At 41.3% G+C, this 16,061-nt stretch overlaps 1 protein-coding gene across 2 annotated transcripts in view; it reads left to right on the top strand.

The window, feature by feature from the left end:
• The first annotated feature begins 4,306 nt into the window (after positions 1 to 4,306).
• Positions 4,307 to 16,061, top strand: part of LOC136432500 (BTB/POZ domain-containing protein 7-like) — a 28,759-nt gene continuing 17,004 nt past the window's right edge. Inside the window, exons 1-2 of one of the 2 annotated variants that reach the window (XM_066423818.1) lie at positions 4,307 to 4,493; positions 8,466 to 9,763. In XM_066423818.1, coding sequence (XP_066279915.1) covers positions 8,587 to 9,763 — 1,177 coding nt within the window. In that variant the 5' untranslated portion in view covers positions 4,307 to 4,493; positions 8,466 to 8,586. Of the gene's footprint in view, positions 4,494 to 4,530; positions 4,695 to 8,465; positions 9,764 to 16,061 lie in introns of those variants that run through there. The other variant, XM_066423819.1, reaches the window with a different exon arrangement.

Here is a 16,061-nt window from a genome sequence, read left to right as displayed (position 1 = left end):
TATGATATTGATAGATTAATATAATATCAATATATATTTTTGATATTCAATATCTAAAAAGAAAAAAAAATCCATGCACGGACACGAACCCGGATCTTCTGGGTCCGAAGTGCTTCGCAATGCCAGATCGGCCAAGCTGCGGTACGTATCTAGTCACTCTGGACGTAATGCTATAACCTCACTATATGGTATCATTTATGCCGATTTTTGGTCGTTTTCTTGACGAAATCATTTTTTTTCTTCTGCAATCTTGTGGAATAGATGTAATATGGTCATTTTTCAGGATATCAAAGTCCGAAACCACAATGCAATGATATTTCCGAACAGTTGTAGCAGTTACATGCGGTCGCCCTCCTGTGTCACATGCAAATCTAGCCTGCCTGCCTTTTCGTGCTCTCTTGCCATATAAGGCAACGGCTATACAAGGATTTGGGAACGTATTGCCATATAAGGTCTTATTGTGTGCGACACAGTGTTGAACCAAGCTTCCCTGGTTCCTGCCTGCAAGTTAAAAGCCAGGACAATGCGTTCCGGCGCGCATGCGCCGAAACGCAAAAACCCTGAATAGTGAATGGTTAAGAAAGAACTGGGGGAAAAGTTTACTTTTAGCCTACTATCATTGCATTAATATAAATGAAGAATCTGTTCTGAGCTTTACTGTGCAGATGTACTGTATAACAATCCTCATAAATCATAGAATTCATAATCATAGTTATTAGCTTCTAGGGACTGAGCATTGTTACTCAATGTTAGCAATTAGCATTATTCATAACAGTAATTAAAGTACTTTGACTGGAAAATATGACCTCAGGCTCAGATAGATCAGGATAGATACCACATTTATTCAATCAGAATCTAGAACATAACTACCTGCTTACAACGTGACTTCCTATGAAATCAAGCCATATTCTTTTTTCTAAATCAGCCTGGGGAAAGGGCATCCAGTTGCAGGGACAATTAAAATGTCATACTACTTTACTTTTCGTGGACATTGTTTGTACATTGGATGATATACATGCATAATGTAATGAAATAGAAGCCAATAAGAGTATCTGACAACAAGCCTTTCATAGCACTGAGTGACAAATAGGTTCTTAGCAGCTATTTCAATGTCGATGAAATGAGCATTCTGTTCACGGTGTGCATAAAGCTTCTCTGGAATCAAGACCTTGATCATGTAACGCAGTCTGGCTCTATGTAATACAGTCTGGCTCTATGTAATGTAGTGTGGCGATGTAACTTAGTTCAACTTGAAATAAATCAGGATTTCCTACTCAGAACAGCATGGCTGCAGACATAGCGGAGTGGTTTCCATTAGCGAGGTGGCAAGTCGGTGACCCTAGCAAGTCCAAAGATGTATTTCTCAAGAGTTCTGTACTGACAGTGTGATGTCCAAGAATGGATGCTTGTCTCCCGCAGGCTGTTTGATGTTCTTCTTGTCGTCTTCTTCACTCCTTGCCCTGGTATCTCTTCAGGTTGCATAGGATCCAGACTGGGATGCCCATCACACCAGCCCCGATGACTACGGCACCAATGGCTCTGTCCTACACATGAAGAATAGCAGCACTTTAAGATCATAGAACATTACATAGAAGCATTATAGATACCAGTTACTATTCTCCAAGCAGAGGTTTCGAATGGGGGGGGGGGGGGATAGTAGTAGTGGCCGGGATTTTTAATGCTGCCCTCAAGTCACTCCACGTTAAAAATCCCGACCACTACTATCCCCCCCAAACAAAACCACTGCTTGGAGAATAACCAGTTACTACTGTAATACTGTTTATATCAAGTCATAAATGATTTGGAATTTAGATCATAGAATTTGTAGAATATCAGCAGTGAAATTTGCAAGTAGCAAGGTTATGGTCTGTGGGTCCTTCTGGAGCCTTTATCTTGTCTGGGTTACATGGACACCACTCCTAGACTGATCCAAAAAATTCTTTTTTTTATAGGTCAGATTTATCTTTCTGGTAACAATATAGATAGACAGTTTCTTTAGTACCTACAGCCACTGCTTTCTAGCAAGGTGTAGTTTGTACAGTTGCAGTTCTGCTTTTGGCAGATAGGAGGCAGCAATCAAGTCTTTGACAGTCCTTGGACAGACATGGTGAGGACTGAGGACTATAGAATATGGCAACATCATTCTTTACTTCTTCTTCGTTTATGGGTCCTTGATGATATATCAAATATGGAATTGATATTGATCCCAAATTTGTCAAATACTGGCTTTCAATATATTTCCTTTGCACTGTTTTTTAACCTTTGTGACTTTGATTAATTATGATACCGTCCCAGCTCTATTGAAATCTCTATCAAATACATTGATTTGTATGTTTATTGTTTGGAGCAAGAAGGTTATATAAGTAATAGAAATTGATGAAGCATTCAGGAATGTGGGTCTTTGACATACAGTATTTCTCTATATCTAGAGTTACAGTAATGGTAGATGTAGGTAAGGTAAAGTAGTCATCCTCAATTGAGGTGAAGCATGATGCTTTATCAAGTAGCTAGTGGTAGTGCAATGCGGCCTTGCCACGGCTCGCATTTTTGACAAAGCACACTGGGTCACCCCTACTCTTCTCAATAAGTGTGTTGGGTTCTTTTACGTGCAGAGGTTTGATTGAAAGATTTTGTTGTTTAAGTCATTTGATGTTTAACTTACTGCTTATCATCACCCCCCCCCCCCCCCCCCCCACTTAGTCGCTCTCCTCTCTCAAAAATCTTATTCCTAGGAAAAACCCTGCCATTCCAGGGTGCGATATACTTTTTTGAGCCAGGTTGCCCATGTTGCAACCAAGGGCAAATGCTAGGTTGCACATCCAAATTTCAGGTTGCTCCAGCAACATTCACCGATTTCTTCAAATCAAGCTTGTATGTAGCGTATAATACTACTAACATTTCAAAATATATATTAGATAGTATTGTGTTCCCATTGACTGAACAACATCTTGTTTAGCTGAGGGCAGTGTGTTTTTGTCTTTTTCAGCTCATATTCCACGATCTATGAAGGGTTTTGGATGGTTTTAAACGAAAAAGTGTTGATTTCTTTATTTCAATTGAAGATTTACCGAATTTTATGAGAGTGACACTGTGTTTTTGTGAGCTTCCAGGGCTCCGATTGAAATCTTTGGCTCAAAATATAAGGTTGCACACTGCGCTACCTGGGTTTGGAATTAACTTGCACCAACCGAAATCTTGTTGCACTGTGCAACGTGCAACCAGGTATTTCGCACCCTGCATTCATAATAATTGATATGATTACTCATCAGTGTTTTCTAAGTCCTGTCAAAGGTGTAGCCAGTCTGGTGGGATCAATGTACAAATTAGTTTATGATGAAATATAATTGGTTAAGGACAATCTCGTTCATTGACTAGTAGTTGCAATTGATAAAGTACTGAGGTTATACTTGTTATATAATCTCGTGCGTAGCATATAAATACATTATTACATATCTTTACACACATGAAAAAAGTACTTCTATATATATTATGTAGGGAAATTTTATCCACTGTCTAAGCTACCTGTTTAAGACTAAAATGGAGCAATGCCAAGTCAAAGCTCTTTCCTGAATTTAGGACATATATTTTCAGTCCTTTATCGGGCAAACTTTTACAGCAAGAACATTTATCCTCAGACCTAGAACAGTTTATATCATGACGTCTTACCGCGCTGGTCATTGGATTTTTGGCTTCTCCCGACGTGATCCCCGCTCTCTGTTGAATCTGGGTACGGGCGGTGAGCAGAGCCCGGCCGAGGCCACCACGTGCGATGATTGAACCGAGCATGTTGTCAAAGTTAAGGTTTTATTTGCTGTATTTTCTAGCGGATGCAAAGGTCGATGCTCTCTGTTGGAGTGAAGGGCATCCAATATGGCGGCCTCCAGATTCAAAACGAGGCTGCACACACGAACCGTATGGTGTTGTAAGGACTTATTTGATTGGCTTAGCCCAGACCAAAGGCTTTCTAAAATTTTGGGAATATTGGCAATAATTGACATATTAGAAGCACACTTTTGAAATAATCATGTTAGAATTACACCTATAATGATCACATATGGAAGCTAAATAGTCATTATGTTGTATTTTCTGAAACTTTTTGCTAGTAGCGTTACCGTTGTTTGCACCAATCAAAATAGGTTTGAGAGCACCATTTAGGCTGACCCTCTCCGAAGGTTTCCGAATGCAACATCATCTTCCGGATAACCGGTAAACACGATTTAAAGATATTGTCCGGTTTTACGTACTACTTTCCGGATATTCCGTTGAAAATAACTTATCAGATACATTATTTATAATCTCTGACCTTCCGTCAATATTCATTGTGTTTTCAAACTGCCCTTCCGGACTATCCCGAATATTTACGGCTTTTCACGAGCAAAACCGAGTATGCAAATTACCACCGCCGAGGGATTTTGTGTAGCTTCACTAGAGACGTCGAGCTTCCACCTTGCACTGCTACAAATTCGGTCTGGGAAGCTTTCTAGATCGTCACGGTACGTGTAATTTGTTGCTAGGATTTCTCTAGGGCTCCTCATGAGTTATAATTCCCGTTGTGTACTGTCGTAGAGTGTCCCGAGACCTTTGTTTACGGGGGTTTGTTTGGCGAACGTGAGATCTAGCAGGATGGGGGTGCAAACGTTCCGAGCCCCAAAAAAATTCGGCAAGAAAAACCTAGTCAAGTGTTTTCTAAACAGGTTAGTAGCCGTTCTTTTACCAGGAGGATACCCTGTAGGACGGGGAAGCAAAAATATACCATTCCTTAACTACAGTATTATGACTATTCATCGTTATAAGTTAGTGCCGTGGACAAAACGTGTGTATTTCCGACATGGCTGTACTGTGCAGGTTGTTGTGACTTAGGTGCAAAAACCAGACTACACATTTCCAACCCCTGGATAAACCTATTTTTCTTGGGTGGGGGAGGGGGGTACATTTGTTTGCCAAAAAGTCTGTTCTACAAGTTCCCACGGTGCAGGTACACGTAGTAGATGCACAAATTAGAGTTCACTAAATTAGCACGTACCCGTGAAATGCTGAAACAATGACCACCCAAATTGTGTATTATAATGCCTACTGTGCTCCCCCAGTGCTGTAGTGATTCAGTTATTATAAAAAGATAATCAGCCTACAGTCTTCCTATTGTTGGAAATAACTGTTGTATTGATGGGCTGTATTCATTTATTAATACGTAAAAACAACTCATTACTGGTATGTCTATATCAGCAATGAAATGCAGAATTTGCCAAATGTTTTGAATGTTTACAACCCAATTGTAGATGTTAGGATTTGGCGCTCTCACCGCCGAGGCCCGGGTTCGATTCCCGGTGTGGGAACCACTGTGTAAGAACCCAAAGTATGCCGCTCCCGGGTTTCAAACCTGTGCCGATCCCGATCCGCACAGTTTTGGGAACCCAACGAAGTAACCACTAGGCTAAAAGGTCCGGACCAGTTAGACTGGTCAGTTAGTGGAGGTTGATCCCCACTGTTTCACTGTTACTATACTAATTTTACATCTTAAGTTATAATGTTAAAGTAAGACTACATGCCCCAAACACTTGTCAGTTTTGTTTCTGGCTTTCTGAGTGAAAGTCAGTCAGCTAGTCACTGTTCTTCAAGGCTACCTTGTAGTTATACCATCTTAGAAAGATTTGATTATGCCCATTATGGTATGCTAACAAATCAGCTGTTTGTCAATATCTTTACCAAAGAATACAAACAAACAAACGCAATGTATATTTCATGTAAGACTGTGACAGATCATTCTTTGGGTTACGGACAATGTAGAATAGTAGAATAGACTTGGCCAAGAAATATGCCCCTTCCTCAAAACAGCTTGATTTGATTATAACGGTTCCTCTAGTCTAGTCCAGACAAGGGTATGTGCCCATAGGTTACACAGAAAGAGAAGAAGATACACAACTAGAAACTCAATGATATAGAATAGACCACCATGATGGTGTTATGATACTTGAGGAAACTATCATCATCATCTTTATGAAAGTGGTATCACATTACAATATCATCTTCTATGGTCTGAAGGACATTAGCCTCTTGGCCCAAACACTTTTTGTCAGATACATGTAGTTGAGATTTCTTTGACTCTTAGGTAATATTTGCTAATCCTGTATTTACAGGTTTGTATTTAAATGATTGTTCATGAAAAAACACTAGACCAAAACATTCATAATTTGTTAGTCTAATATTCGTGGTTAGGCTAAATTATTTAGAAATGTTTGTATTCTGTGCGACGCTTATAGTAGACATGTTATGTGATAGATGGAACAGGAAATAAGGAATGATTTTGGAATGCGATAATTTTTATCATCTTACCACATAAGACTCCCTGGCATGTAGAAATGTTTATGCATTTTTGCATACCTCATAGTTTGTACAATATGCTGTCTGGGTCCTTGTACGTTTGATTTTACTGACAAGACGTGACATTCCTTGTGGCCTGTGAGGGACTTGGAAGTTGTATGTTTATTCTCCAAAAGCTAATCATAATTTCACAGGGTCACTAGTAGGGCTGATAATGAAGTAACCATTCTGACTACAGCCCTTCATTTGCCCATTTTCCTTCAGTGATCCTCGACAAAAAAAGAACGCACGCATCCCTGTTTGCATTTGGTTTGTGTGGGTTTACTGTTAGCCAGAAGAAACTAGACCGATTCCATGTCAAAGGCAGCTTTGTTCGTCTGACACCAGAGTGTTGCTGTTCACATTGTTTCCAGCATTCCTACCATGTTTGCTGGGAAAGCAGACCCACGCACCATTGCAAGTGTACTCTGCCCATGAAATCAGCGGCAGCATGCCGTCATTACTCCGGGAAGGAGGATGACCTCCTTCTGGGAGTATTGGGATTGCATTTGTTTGCGCGTTCGCAGCTATAACTCACGATCCCGTTGTCGCATTGGTGTGTTACTTAGCATATCGTTTGCCTGGTTCGGCGTGGTGATGCACAATAGCTTTGTTACACCATAACTACTTTAAACGTCAATCCAATATCGTAATTGCACCCCTATAATTAATGCTATGTCCCACTGCCCTGCCATAGGGACCATGTTATAATCCGTTATGCATGACTGGAATACTTCAGGCAGATACGGGGTATAAATCTTCCTTACTTGCTGTGATCGTATAGTCACTGTTACATTGAAAAATAGACAACGTGCATCACCACACGCAACCTAGCAAACGATATACCAAGTTACATACCAATGCGGCAACGGGAATTGTGAGTTTTAGCTGCGAACATGTGCCGAGTGAGCTCCAGTCTGTGTATTAAGTATGCCGTGTCCCTCGCAACTCGCATACAGTATGTGCGCACAGGACGGACGATGCATTTTTACGCACAGTGTGAAAATGGCAAATCTCTGGACCTTCAAACTTACCACACTTGTAGTTTATAATACGGAGGCTGTGACAATGTAAAAAGTTTACGCAGGGGATGAAAGATTGTTGAGAAATATCTCTCAGAAAAGTGCGCGCGCCAGTGTCACTTCCGGGTGGTTAGATCAGGTGACCTTTGACCTTCGTGAAATTATGTTACGATAATATAAATGAGCCTTATTTTTGCAAATAGCTTGATAGCTATAGATCAGGCCGGCCTGCAATAAATTGTGGAAACAGGATTTACTGCATATTTGTGATTTCTGATACATCTTAGTTGTAAGGCTGAATGGTTCGTTGATAATTGAAAAGGGGCCATCTAGATCTAACTTTGTGACTTTTCCCGGAATTTCTAGATCCCATCTGTGCCATACTGTAAAAACATACTTTTCAGCAGGTTGACCACTCCTGTATTGAAAGAAAAATATAAACAAACACTTTTTCTTTACTTGCTCTAAAACACTACTTGGACTGAGAAGAGATGCAATTTGTGTGGGTCAATACTTGAACATACTATAAATACTTCACGGAGAATTGTGTCCTACGGACTCTTGTTTCCTTTGTGATTTATTCCACCATGGCAAGACTATGTGTGTTTGTGTATTAGGTTCATAACGTTAGAGACTTTTGGGGGATCCAGCCTTGAGACTGGGGAATTGACTTGTTGTGAACCCCTCTATTGATGCATTGCTTGAATGAACTGGCTGTGACCTATTATTCATAAGTGTCATATCAGGAGGGATTCCATCCCAAATAGTTATTAATGTTTGCCGTAAGAGCAGGCAATGGTTGTGCAGCTGGTCTGATATGATAATTTAAAGTGGTCAAAGGCCGGCGCATCCAATATGCAGCCTGTATATACACAGTTGTGCAATCACCATCCTCTAGTCCATGTACAAGGGTAATTTCTACCCCCAACAAATGAGCCATATCTGTTGCTCACATTCATGAAGGGGATCCGTCACGGCGTTGTAAAATGTGTTCAGCTGGCAATGGAACAGATGATACTTTCAGTCATTTGTTTTGTAATTCTAATGCCTTTGCTCGTGCTCACAGTTGTCCCATGTTATTTGCAGGGATGGGACTGACGGATGTCTCCAGGGGCTATTAGGACTGAGTGATTCATCTCTACAAGATGTGGCATAGATCCAGGCTCTACACTCCAGGCGCGTTCTCGGCATCTACACAGTAGTAGCTATGGGTGCTAATGCATCGACTGGAGGCCCCAGCGAGAAGATCCCTAACCCACAGTACAGAACCTCGGCGCTGCTCCACAGGTACTCGTCTGTCGACACGCCATTGGACCCCGATGTGGGGCACGGCCTGCCGCACACGCTGACGGCGACCCGGCACCATTCCGACAAGAAGAAGAAGTCCTCCGCCTTCGCTACCGTCCGGAAGAAGCTGACGCGGAGGAAAAAGGGTAGCAAGTCGGCCGACCATGCAAAGGCCATCCGCGAGTTGACCTGTAACTGGGATGCTAGAGACATCAATGCTCTTGTGGAGGAATATGAGGCGGGCGCTGCGCTGAAAGAGCTCAGCATCCAGGCCGACCTGGCACGGCCCCCTTCTTCCCTCCTCCAACAGGACCTCTCAGACTTGTACGACTACAAGTACTGCACAGACGTAGACCTGATATTTCAGGATGCGTGCTTCCCCGTTCACAGAGCGATCCTGGCCGCCCGCTGCCCGTTCTTCAGAGACCTGCTCTGTCGGGCGCCCGGCTACGGTCAGGAAGTCCTGGTCGATATTAAAACCGCGGGAATGGACATTCCAATGTTCTCGGCGTTACTGAGATATCTGTACACAGGAGAGTTTGACACAGAAGGATCAAGACTGGAAAACCTGGATGTTCTGGTGCATCTTGGTGACGAATTCGGTATTCCAAACGCTTTGGAACAAGACTTCAAAATTCTCCTGGAAACGGGAGACTACTACGATGCTATCTTAGTGTTCTCGTCAGAAGCGGTACCGCCAGATTCCAACGTAACGGAAGCATGCGGTAATGACTATTACTTCGACGACGAGTTGCGTTGTCACAAAGCAATCCTGTCAGCTCGCTCCCCCTTTTTCAGAAATATGCTGCAAAAGCGAGTGCGTACAGGGGAGGAGATGACAGACAGAACGTTACAAACGCCGACCAGGATAGTCCTGGACGAAACGGTTATACCGAGGAGATATGCTCGCGTGTTGCTGCAGGCCATATATCTGGATACGGTGGACATGTCGTTGATCATTCGCGAGAGTCCGAGTGCCACGAGTTTGAGTGAAGTACAGGCGATGGTGGCAGGGAGAGGGGAGCTGTCACAAGCAGAGGAAGCCATGGAACTCTTCCAGATAGCCCAGTTCTTGGAACTCAGTGTGTTGGCACAAGGTAAGATTTTCAACATGTTTTTCACACAAGCCAAATGCTTAGATCTAGTAAAAGAAAAGAAAAAAGGCTTTTCAAGTTTGTGTTTAAAATAGATCTACTACTGACTAACTGAGTGATTACCACTTTTAGCAATCTCGGCTGATCTATATTTAGACAGATTTTTTACTTGACCCATATTCATGTACAAACTACCCTGGTGAGTATTCACAATGTACATACACTGGAGACAGCATATATACTAGTATGGAGATGTATTATGGTTGTGTTTACACTGCTGAATACCTTAGAATTTTTTCCTGAAGGCAAAGTTTCTTTTTAAAAACATTAGTTTGTTTGTGTACATTTATCCTGTGATGCACTTCCAACTTCAAAGATTGACAAACCAGATCTTACTCATAAGGTGTGGCAGAGACTATATACTGTAGCATCCAACCTTGACTGTGTTATTATAGTGTGCACATTATACTCATTATAATGTGGACATTATACTCAACCAATCAGGAACAGAAGATATAATTGTACTGAACCAATTACGAACAGGAAATAGAAAGTCAGACAAGGCGTCAAATTTTGCACGTAGTAAATATATAGATATGTAAGCCAGAAGGACAAAATATGTTATGTAGCCTCCCTGCATGTAACATGGCCTTGCTCTGGCTTTGTGTCAAGCTGATGCATCATCAATTTCATCCCATTGTTGTGCTGTCAGTGGAGGTGACTGACCTACAGCCCAGTGTTGTTGATGGCAGCAGGAGGTAGAAACAGCAAAGGCATATTTTTCCAGTGTGACAAGACAGATGCCCGCGCGCTGGGTTCAACAACTTTATTTTCCCTTTCCAAGATCAATAGGATTTAGTGTACAAAAGTGTTTTTTTACAGGTCTGCCGATTCCCCTTTATCTAAAGTAGTTCTAGGGACTAGAGCAGCCATTTTCACAGCTCTGTTTTCAATATGGCATTTTTCCAAGCGACCTCTATTCTAACTACATCTCAGCAACAACGCAAACAAAACTGGTTGAAAATGAAGGTTCAATAAAAGCAATTTCTATTTGTAGGGACAGCTGATCCCCCTAAATTATTATTGACATGTGAATAGATGAGATATGTGACAAAAATGTGTGCCATTCTAAATGGAAATCAAAGCAGAAAGAAGGATGGCAGAAATTCTGTTTGTTTTGATTTAAACATCGGTTTACTGTTCTCATATCTACCTCAGTGGGGAGGGGATTATGATATTCTACTTTGACAAGGCATTGCTGCAGTAAAATAAAGTGCTTGGATAAAGTTTACTTTGCAATGAAATTTCCAAGCTTATTCTATGCCGATAGAGCATAATAAGAGAGAAAGTAAATAAGACTACTAAATATGTAACCTTTCGAGGATTTTGGATAGAAACCAGAGACTCGCAAATGAGCCCAAATCAGCTCTTCTTACAATCACTGCCACCCCCTTGGGAAAGGGGTAATTCAATGGGGAGTTGCTAATTTTATTGCTGACATCTATTTTGTCCGCCAGCCTCTGTGGTAGAATAAATGTCCTTAATATTATTGGGAAGCCTTAATTTAACTTATCAGAGAAATGAAAGCAGTAACTTATAGTAAGAAGCAATTTCTGGGAGAATGTTATGTAGGTAGTACATGAGAAGGAGTTGTGTTAAAACAAGGAAGTATAGCGTCTTGTACAAGCAGTTACATGTTACATATTCTAATTTGGCGAGCATTGAAGCAATGCGGAACATGGGAGCTGACCCAGTACCCATCTAGATTATAAGCTGCCTCCCTGGATACATTAGTTTCCAGGTATCTGTATAAATGGAGGGCAGGGAGGTGCTGTTAGCCAGCTGTTCATGTATTTTCTCAAAAAGGGCTCAAAATTAATTTTTGGGAATAGGTGCGGTGGTGCACCTTGCATAAAAAATTAGGTTCACAGAAAAATAATTTGGTCCTTACTACATTTGTTAGGCAGGTGCTGTAAAGTGTAAATGCTAAAATGTTTGCGGTGGTTTTATGTTCGCAGTTTTCACGGTAAGCTTTTTGCTCTCCTACCCCCTTGTCTACTATTGTCTTACTCCATTTTCTCCCTAACTCGAAATCAAAACCACGCAAACTTAAATGCATTTACAGTATCATTGAACCATGAGTATGTACTAGGTATATGCAGATGGTGTGGTTACGTACACCAGTATTGTTCTAAAGGGTATATGTATACACCAGATTTAGCAGGGTGCAGCTGGTAGGAGAATATACTTCCCATCCCCCTGGACTAGTCTAACTGATAGTAGGTAATAGGGGGGAGGTAGCTAGGGGGTTGGATGGAGCCAGTCTGTAGATGTTATCTCAACAACCACTTCTCTACCACAAACATTGGCCCAATTTATCTGGCTGTTGTGGTTACTTACAGAGCCATCAGGAGTTGGGCTCTCTAACCATCCAGGGACATGTTGTCTCCCCCACTGTCCACACGCTGAACCAATTTGGACCTGTCAGTTGCCATTTTGTTTGGGGAAAAACAGGGCAGGGAGCAGGTACTGCATTATAGATAGGTGTCTCCCAAAGTCTGAATGCCGCATTCCAAAGAGAACCTGTCCAGTCATTGTAGGTTTCCACATTTGGGAGCTAAAAAATATCTTAGGTAGAAATTTGCTGCATTTGCAGGTGTGGTACAGTTTAGCTGGATACTGCAGCAGGTTACTGACCACATGCACATTTGAATACTGTTATTCTTGAAATTTTCGCGGTTGTTTTATGTTGGAGGGGGGGGTGGTGGTGCCGCTTCACCCCGAACTTAAATCTGTAAAGGCGCCGGTGTTTCCATTACTGTACAGTATGTAACTATAGCGCTATCGCGAACTTAAAGACCACTGGGAACACTCTATTTTCTCCTTACCCTGAAATTGAATCACAGCAAACTTAATGGCATCTACAGTAGTCTGTAAGATATATGTAGTATGTCTCTTCTTATCTGTTATCTCAAGAATGTTCTCCTGGCATAACTGAAATTTTTTACCAGGTTTTTTGCCACAAGGAACCCTTACATGTTGTAATGATTTACTAGGATGTGTGAAGGTTGCATCAAATCTGTCTCAAGGTTGCTTCAGTGGGTCACTGCCAAGGACCAAGATTGCACCTTGCAGATGATTGTGATAGCTATCTTGTGGTCGGGAAGAAAGTTTGGATTTATACTTTTAGGGGACAAAACCAGCAAGACAGGTTTTCTCGCTGGTCATTTTGACCCGATACACACTGGAAAGATTTTCTGGACGTACGACGCCTTTTTTCCTGGGTGTAAAGCCTGCGCGATGTACGTCAGTCATTTTGATGGCTCGTACGACGACCCTCGATGTAATGTACGACAAGGTCGTTCGGGCCATAAAAATGCCTTTGTCGTACGTCCAGAAAATTTTCCCACTGTGTATCGGGTCTTTGTTGGTGATATCAAATAAATACAGTACCCATGCTGGGCTATTTCAACTCTCTCTTTGTCAAAATGGGGAGGGCACTGTCTACCTAGGTACCAGTACATGAAATTGCCAAAACATGTAAAAACACAACAGTATATAGATGAAAAAATCTGGAAAAAAAACAGAACAAACTTTTAATAAATCGTCTTCATAACTGATTTGAAATGATAACGATTGACTAGAAGTAGATGACTGGTGTGTATATATCCTGGAAATGAAATATGGTGTATCTAAATTGTATCTTGAATATGTATATGAAAAGAACTAATGGGTCAAAATTTGGGAGGCTATGTCATTGTAGCATCATATCAGTACCACAAGGAATTGGTGTAATACTATACAGTTCAGTTCACCCTGGGCTATTGTGGCTAGTACACCCATCCCCTATGCATATGGAGCATGTTGTTGCTCACTCCTGGTATGAACCTCATGTAAGGACCTTCATGTATGACAGTGATGAGTCTCTATTGTTGTCTGAACATCCTGCTCCCCTATTCTCTAGTGAAATGTGTCTGGAGCCAGATTATTCCCTCTGGTCCCAATTTGCTGACTTTCAGACTAATTTTGGTCTGCTACAAGCTTACTTGCTGCCACTAAAAGGAATTAGGTATTCCTTTGTGACCAAATTTTTTCTCTCTAGTGATTTGCTTTTCAATGACTTCAACACGAGATAGCTATCTGTTGTAATATGTATGAGTAATAAGAGGATGTGTTTGCTGAGTGTCCAGCTGTGATTGTGCAGGTGGAATTGTAGACCCACCTGTGGCAGGTGCATGCAGGGATCCAAAACAAGGGATTACGCACCTGGCATAGTAATCTGGTCAGGTATGCCAGGTGTAAGGGATTGTATTCAGAATTGTAGAAATACAAGAAAGTACCATTTTCCAACCGTTGTCTGCTATACTATAAGTATTGCAAAACGTACGTTTGTCCCAGAGGTACTCCTTTGTTCACTATGTGAAATACAGTTCTTTGTTGCAAGTGTGCCACAGTCACGATATGTCAAAGACAAAAGCTGGAAAACAAAGAATCATGGCACACTGTTTCCATCGAAAGCAGCGATTCACATTAGCATTGACACGCATGTCCGCATACTTGTCTTCATTAGACATTAATCCAATGGCGGCACAGGTTCGATGACTTAACGCAGGACAGACAACGGGGACGGGTCCTCGATAGATGTAGCTTCTCATCACCGGCTCCCAGATGGAACATTCCCGACATGTTATGAATTTAACCCAGGTTATGAATGCGGCATGAGGACCGCATCTGCATTGTTGCGATATTGGAACACGGGGTAATGTATGGTGGGAATCTAGCAGATGCTGATAGAAGCAGGGCCCCACACAGACAAAACTCCCGACTCCAATCACACATATGGATCCACCGAACACTCTGACCTGACTCCTAAGATTTTCATTTGTTATAACCAGATATTTCCAGGAGTCTGGCATTCTTATCTTGCCGTTCTGGATGTAAATATTTCTTTCTGATAGCAGTGCTCAGCCTTGTGGCCCTTTTTGATTACTTGCGGTTGAGATGCAGGGTTTATTTCGCTCGCTTATCATCATTTTGCCTGTCTGTGTTCATTTGTCAATTTTGATGCAGATTGGCGCCCAAATATTGTCATATTTTACATACATGTACACTGTGGATCAGGCTTTTAGCTAGAAATAAAAAAGAGGGAGTCCAAAGTTGTTGTGATTGCAAATGTAAAGCGCGGCGAAGCCGCGCGGCGCCGGAGGCGCCGCGGCGAGCGCCGAAGGCGCGAGTTTCTTAGGGGGGTCCGGGGGCATTCCCCCCCGGAAAATTTTGAAATAATGATGCTCTCAAACGCTATTTCCTGCATTTTGAGGGGCAAATTTTGTGGAATACAGCCTAGTATATTCCTTAGGTAGAACATCATTTTTGTATGTACATGTATAGTAAGGCTGGAGGGAGGGAGGCATGTGCACATTGCAGGGGTTGAGATTGGATGTGGAAGACCAACTAAAAATGTGAAGAAAGGAAAAATTCAGCCAGGTTAACCTTCTTTAATTTGTTACTCAAGTTTACCTTAAACTTGTGACATGTTGACCTGAGCATATATTTACTTCTACAACTAGACTACAAGAAAAATTAATTTAAGAAAGAATACTTAGAACATGTTGACCTGAGCATGCACTTTCTTTACTGCAACATTTAAAGTTCACTGTAAGAAAACTTAAAACATTTTGACCTGACCAAACACTTTTCTTTACCTAACTGCAATAAGAACTGTGGTATTCAAGAATACTTAGAACATGTAGACCTGACCAAACACTTTTCTTTACTGCAACAAGAAAAGTTTACTTTAGGAATACTAAGAACATGTTGACTTGAGCATGCACAAAACACTTTTCTTTACTTTACTTTACTGCTACAAGAAAAGTTTACTTTAGGAATACTAAGAACATGTTGACCTGAGAATACACAAAACACTTTTCTTTACTTTACTTTACTGCAACAAGAAAAGTTTACTTTAGGAATACTAAGAACATGTTGACCTGAGAATACACAAAACACTTTTCTTTACTTTACTTTACTGCAACAAGAAAAGTTTACTTTAGGAATACTAAGAACATGTTGACCTGAGAATACACAAAACACTTTTCTTTACTTTACTTTACTGCTACAAGAAAAGTTTACTTTAGGAATACTAAGAACATGTTGACCTGAGCATGCACCTACTGCAACATTGAAAGTTCACTGTAAGAATACCTGACAAAATACTTTTCTTTACTTTACTTTACTTTACTGCTACAAGAAAAGTTTACTTTAAGAATACTTAGCACATGTTGACCTGAGAATACACTTTCTT

This window comes from Branchiostoma lanceolatum, chromosome 4 (assembly GCF_035083965.1).
Source record: "Branchiostoma lanceolatum isolate klBraLanc5 chromosome 4, klBraLanc5.hap2, whole genome shotgun sequence".
Taxonomy (NCBI): Eukaryota; Metazoa; Chordata; class Leptocardii; order Amphioxiformes; family Branchiostomatidae; genus Branchiostoma; species Branchiostoma lanceolatum.
This window is presented reverse-complemented; position numbering and strand designations above follow the sequence as displayed.